The 6,324-nt window shown below is 41.0% G+C and overlaps 1 protein-coding gene across 1 annotated transcript; it reads right to left on the bottom strand.

The window, feature by feature from the left end:
- Positions 1-4,334: 4,334 nt before the first annotated feature.
- Positions 4,335-5,866, bottom strand: LOC117370038 (E3 ubiquitin-protein ligase TRIM47-like). Its single transcript, XM_033965385.2, is given in 2 exon segments — positions 4,335-4,456; positions 4,459-5,866. Coding segments are annotated over 2 exon segments (1,530 nt in total).
- Between the last annotated feature and the right edge of the window lie 458 nt (positions 5,867-6,324).

Here is a 6,324-nt window from a genome sequence, read left to right on the forward strand (position 1 = left end):
GCAGCTGCCAGATAAATCAATAAAGTCTATTGGATCAACTCTGCATGTTGTAATAAACTTTCTTTGATGTTTGAAAAGCTGACCGAGGCATTGAACTCTGTAAAAGCTGTTAGTGACTCATGAGTTGCGGTAAATCATAAACCAATTACACTGCTGCAGGCACACTTCCTTAGATTATAGTGTTACCATTAGCAACAGACCTGTGCAATGCCACGCCACTCCTGTCAGCCAGTCAAGTCATCATCCTACACTAGTTACACACAAGTAAAATCGATACAAAGCAGAGCGTGAAGTATAAATAAATAAGTAGCGTAATTATGCTCCAAGTGAAAATTCATTTAAAGAGGTCTTAAGAAACTAAAGTGAGAGTGAGCTGTGTTTTTACTCTCCACAACAGGAAAGTGCTCGTTCATCATTTTGACATTACGGATTAAAGTAAAAGAAAAACTCAAATCTGGTCAACTAGAGCTAATGAGCTACACTACAAACCTAGCCTACAAACAGATACTGTAAACAATAGGTGTGTTAGTTTCGGTGTAGTTGCCTCCTCCCTTCACATAGATATAAGGCAGTGTCCACCAGTAATCTGAGCAGGACTGAAGAAGCGGCTTGGATAAGCAGCGAAATCTCTTCAATCCTAGAACTTTTTATTCAGTTGACAGATTTGAATTTTTCTTTTACCATGGATCAGACCTGGACGACTGGGGGATTACACAAACATTACAGATTAAAAGGTACTGATTGCAGCATGTGCCCTTAAAAATGCCACTATAGTCTGTTCAAAATCAGCTTTCCCTTTCTGACAAGACTGTAATATAAGCATTCATGGGAATATCCAAAACATCAAAAACTGTCCAGATGTCTAACTTTGAAAGTTCTTCAATATTTTATCAACAATTTTTGTTCAGTTTTGTATATTTGTCTATACACATCCTGTTGACGTTTCCTTTGTCTTTGTGAGAAGGCTTCCCTCTGTATGAAATAAAAACACTGATCTCTCATATAAGGGAGAGGTTGATCAGAAGAGAAGTAAATTATTGTATTTTTTGTGTGGCTGACCCCAAACCCTGATCTCATCACATCTCAGAAGCTAAGGCAAGGGCAAGGCAAGTTTAATTGTATAGCACAATTTGTACACGAAGTAATTTAAAGTGCTTTACAGAATAAGAAGGGCTTTAAAGTCACACAAATCAAAACAAATAATCACAAATAATCATCATAAATGTCACACTAAAACAAAAGAGTGCAGAATAAAAACCTTTATAAAACCTTTCAGTCATATGCACAGCTAAACAGAACTGTTTTGAGCCTGGATTTAAACATTGTCAAAGTAGAGGCCTGTCTCACATCTTCAGGAAGACTGTTCCAGGTTTTAGCTGCATGAAACTGAAACACTGATTCTCCATGTTTAGTCCAGACTCTGGGCACCAGCAGGAGGCCGGTTAAAGTCTATTCTCAGAGCCACAGGAGCCAGTGCAGAGACCTGAACACAGGACTTATGTGCTTGTACTTCCTGGTTCTAGTCAGGACCCGAGCAGCAGTGTTCTGGATGTACTGCAGCTGTGTTAAGGCTCGTTTGGAGAGGCCAGTGAGTGGAGAGGCCAGTGACTTATCCATGCATAAATGCATGGATAAGTCTCTGTAAGTCGGGTTTTGACAGTATACCTTTGATTTTTGCAATGTTTTTTGATGGTAAAAAGCTGAAGATGTTATTGATTTGATGTGGCTGTTAAAGTTCAAGTCTGAGTTCATTATTACCCTTAGATTTCTAGCCTGATTTGAAGGTTTTAGAGAGAGAGACTGGAGGTGACTGGTGACACTTTCTCTTTGTTTCTGTGGGCCAAAGATGATGACGTCAGTCTTGTCTGAGTTTAGCTGGAGAAAGTTGTTTTGCATCCATACACTGATCTGCTGGATGCAGTGGCAGAGAGAATCCACTGGTTCATATTCACCTGCTGCAGTGAGACATAGATCTGAGTGTCATCTGCAGAGTTGTGGTAGGACACATTATTGCTGAGTATTAACTGGCCTAATGGCAGCATGTAGAGTATGAACAACAGGGGTCACAGGATTGACCCCTGGGGCACCCCACAGGTCAGGGACATTTTATCTGAGACACATTTTCCAATTTCATCAAAGAACTCCCTGTTTTCTAGATAGAACTTGAACCAATTTAGTGGCATAGCAGAGCTGCTCACCTAGTCCTCTAGTTTTTCGAGGACTTTGCCCAAAAACAGCAGATTTGAGATGGTCGTAATTGCCGCATCAAGACTGCTTTTCTTCAGAAAAGGCTTGATAACCGCAGTTTTCAAAGCTCTTGGGCATGTTCCAGATTGAAGTGACATGTTAACTATGCAAGTGAGTGGTGACAGTAAACTGTTGAGCACAGACGTTAGAAATTTAGTGGGTAACACATCGAGGCAGCATGTAGATGAACTCAGACTGATGACCATCTCTTGGACAGTTTTGTCAGTTACAGGTGCAAAGTGAGTCAGTTCTAAGTGTCTAGGTGGGTGCTGGGTTGTTATTTGCATTGTGGAATTGATGACATTTTTAATGCCCTGAACGTTGTCATTAAAGAATACTGCAAACTCATTGCACTTAGATGTGGAAATTACTTGTAACGGCAACAGAGCTAGAGGGTTTGTTAATCTGTTTACTGTTGCAAACAGGATGTGAGAGTTGTTACTACAACTTCAAATAATGTCTGAAATACATTTTCAGAGTGGGTCATTTCCATGAACTTTGCACCTGTGTTATCATTTATGTGTCTCCTTTGAACAACTGCAGAACCAGCCGCTGCTTTGGGAAACACAAACAGATAAAAAAAGACACATAAATGATCAGACAGAGCAACATTCACCACATTGACATAATGTGCAGGTCCAGAGTTCTGTCAAACCACGTGTACATTAAAATCACCTGTAATGAATAAACCATCAAAGTCTATGCATATGACTGAAAGCATCTCAGTACAATCATCAATGAAACTTAGACAGTGTTGGGGAGCTTTGTATATGGCTAAGTAGAGTGTGGAGGGGGATTGTTTTAGAGGATTTTAAAGGAAACATACTCAAAAGATGAAAACACCCAAAATGACAAGCTGTGGGTGACCAAATTATCTCTAAACAACGCACACACACCTCCACCCTTTTTGTTTACTCATGTTTCATATTCAAATTTGAAGTTGGGTGGAGTTGATTCCACTAAGATTGGATTACCTGTGTTTTTGATGAGCCATGTTTCAGTTAAAAACATAAAATCAAGAGAAGAGATAAAATCATTAATTAAAAATGGCTTGTTACATAAAAATCTGACACTGAGTACAGCAAGTTTCAGATTAGTTTCTATAGGGCTGGAATGTGAACTAAATGTCTCTGATTGGATAGTCTAACTATCCTTCTGTTAATCAGTCTACGTGGTGTAACTGTAGATATAGTTCCATCACAGGGCCTCAGCATCATCATGATCTTTATCATTGACCTGTCCTGGGACAGCAGAATCCCTGTGTGTCCTAGCTCTTGTTGATAACAGCTCTGGGAAAAGGAAGGGGAGGGTGAGCAGGGGGCAGCATAGTTGATGCCAGAACTCTTGATCGCTCTATATTGGGTGTGAGGGGAGCCATCTTAATTCTGATGAGGCTTTCTAGATGGTTGGGAAGGGCCATAGGTGAAGGTGGAGAGGAAAAAGGAGAGTGAAGAGCCCCTAGAGGGAGTAGATGTAGCAAAGGGGACCCAGGGCTGGTCTGTGGGCAGGGGATGTGATGGGGTGTTGCTGGGACGGAAACCTCTGTAGGGGCTGTCACAGACAGGTTCAAGGCCTGTGACGAAGGCACTGGAGGAAGTGATGCTGAAGATGAATCCTTCACTTGGGAAGGTGGTGGTGCTGCTGATGTTTTTTTGGGGGAGGTAGTGGTGCTGCTGGATCCCTTACTGGAGGAGATGGTTGTGCTGCTGGTGGCAACTCCTTCGCTGGGGTTGTGGTAGTTGTGGTGCTGCTGGTGGTGCTGACACATTGGCTCAGTCTCTAACTGGCGCAGCAGGAATCCTTCTCTCATTCCTCTTTTCTCTCACTGGCCCAGGACATCTCTGATAGCACCCTCTCCTAACAGTCTGTCAGTGATGAACCTGTGTGTTCTTTAGTAGTTAAATTGTACATTCATTTTCTTGGCTAAGCCTAGGGGTATTATTGGATGTTTTATTTATTTTTTACATTTAATATAGTTATACCTCCATCCAGATGATATTGAATACTAACAGAAATCCGAATACAATGGCAGAGAGTCTAAGAACAAACAGATGAAATGATCATGGGACTTATGTTTCTCCTGTTTTCTATGCTCCTTGGACAAAAAAGGGCCGAAGTTTGTCATTAAAACAGCAGCCAGTGAAGAAGTAGATGGGAGCTGCAGCATCTACATCATGGAAAGAGACAACTCCTTCCTCATAATCTACACACCAACCTTTCGAGGGGCACACCTGAGGGAAAGATTGACACGTGGGGTAGCCAAAGCTAAAAGCTCACTATGCTGTAACAAAATAACCCAAACACCAAATGAAGGGCTTAATGTTATTTCATCTTTTCTGTTTATGGACTCTCTGGCCACTCCTAAAGCCCACTGAGTTTTTCGTGTGACCTGAACTTCAAAGTAAAAACTTCCAGAGGAAAAACTCTGCTGCCCCATAACAAAAGGAAAAACAGAAAATGTTTCAGGATCGATAGGAACATTTTCCCTTCCCCACATGTAAGAGCATTTTTTGTTGCCAAATTTCATAGATAGCTTGGGATCAACTTCACATTTTTGTTTAGCTTTTAGATCGGCCTGATAGATTCTGTTTAAGACCTCAGTGAACGTTTTCTCCAGATCTAACAAAGATCTAACAACTGGTCCTTTAAACGAGGGCTGGCAGATGCTGAGCATGGAGCAGTTCTTTATGTTTGGATCCGATTTAAATGGTGTAAATGTTTTCAGAAACTGAAGGTAGTCCTCCGAGTTTGCTGGTTTCTCCATCTCAGTGCTTCTGTGGTCCAGCTCAGATATTTGATTTTCTAATTCAGCGATCAGGTCTTTGTTTTGCTTTGTTGTTTTCTCAAGTTTTCCTTGAATCTCCTTTATGAGATTATCCAAGTTCTTCTGTACGGCCTGTTCCAGAGCTGTGAACACCTCCAGTCCCTCTGTGGTCACTTTGTTAGCTGCTTTCTGACTGAGCTCCAAAGAAGTTTGTATTTGTTCAATTTTCTTCTTTCTTACACTCAACATCTTCATCACCTCCGCTTTTCTCTCTTCGCACTCTTCACCCAGTGGAACAATATTGTGACTTTTGTGGTCTGAAAAAGAACAGTAGGTGCAGACACAGATGTTGTCGGTCTTACAAAAAAGCTCCAGAGGTTTGTGATGTTCTGCACACATCCTGCTCTCCAGGTTAGATACGGGCTCCACCAGCCGATGATGTCTCAGTGCTGACACTGTCCCATGAGGCTCCAGGTGAGTATCACAGAATGACACCAAACACACCAGGCAAGATTTTACTGCTTTTAGCTTTGGTTCAGAACAAATATCACAGCGAACCTGTTGGTCTGGAGTTGGTTCTTCTGGAACTTCACAACTCTCTTCTTGTTTTGGAGGTTTCTTCAGGGAATGAGAAGCCATGTGGGAAAGCAAAGTGTTAATTTTTAATTGTGGTCTTGTGTTGAAGTCCTCTTTACAAAGTGGGCATGTGCAGTGACTACTTTCATCCCAGTAACTGCAAATGCAGCTCTTACAGAAGTTGTGTCCACATGGAGTGCTGACTGGGTCCACGAAGACACTCAGGCAGATGGAGCAAACAAACTGGTCTTCTGACAGCGAGTAGTTCACAGCAGCCATATCTACAAACTAGAGAAGATAAAATGAAATTATATTAAGCTAATTATGTTTAATTATAACAGATCTGAAAATACTTTAAGATGGGCCCTTTAAATAATTTAACACATTTTTCCACTTTTTTGGGGTAGATATGAAACTGGTAAGACACGATTTACTCCACAACTTTTATGTCTAGATCAGAGGTCTGCAACCTTTTACAGCAAAAGAGCCACACTGGCCCATTTCAAACCAAATAAAGTAAAAAAGAGCTATATGTTTTTACCAGTAAAGAGACAAAGTTTATTTAGACGATAGTGTTAAAAGGTCCACGCTATGACACTATTAGACCGCAAATATATTAGCAAAAGAATTTACCTGAGTATGCAACCAGACATGACTAGAATCTAAAGAAGCCAGGTCCTTTAATGTTCTGATCAAAGGTAATTTACACGATAAGACAATAATCACAAAACTAGAAA

Source organism: Periophthalmus magnuspinnatus, chromosome 4, assembly GCF_009829125.3.
Source record: "Periophthalmus magnuspinnatus isolate fPerMag1 chromosome 4, fPerMag1.2.pri, whole genome shotgun sequence".
NCBI classification, from domain to species: domain Eukaryota; kingdom Metazoa; phylum Chordata; class Actinopteri; order Gobiiformes; family Gobiidae; genus Periophthalmus; species Periophthalmus magnuspinnatus.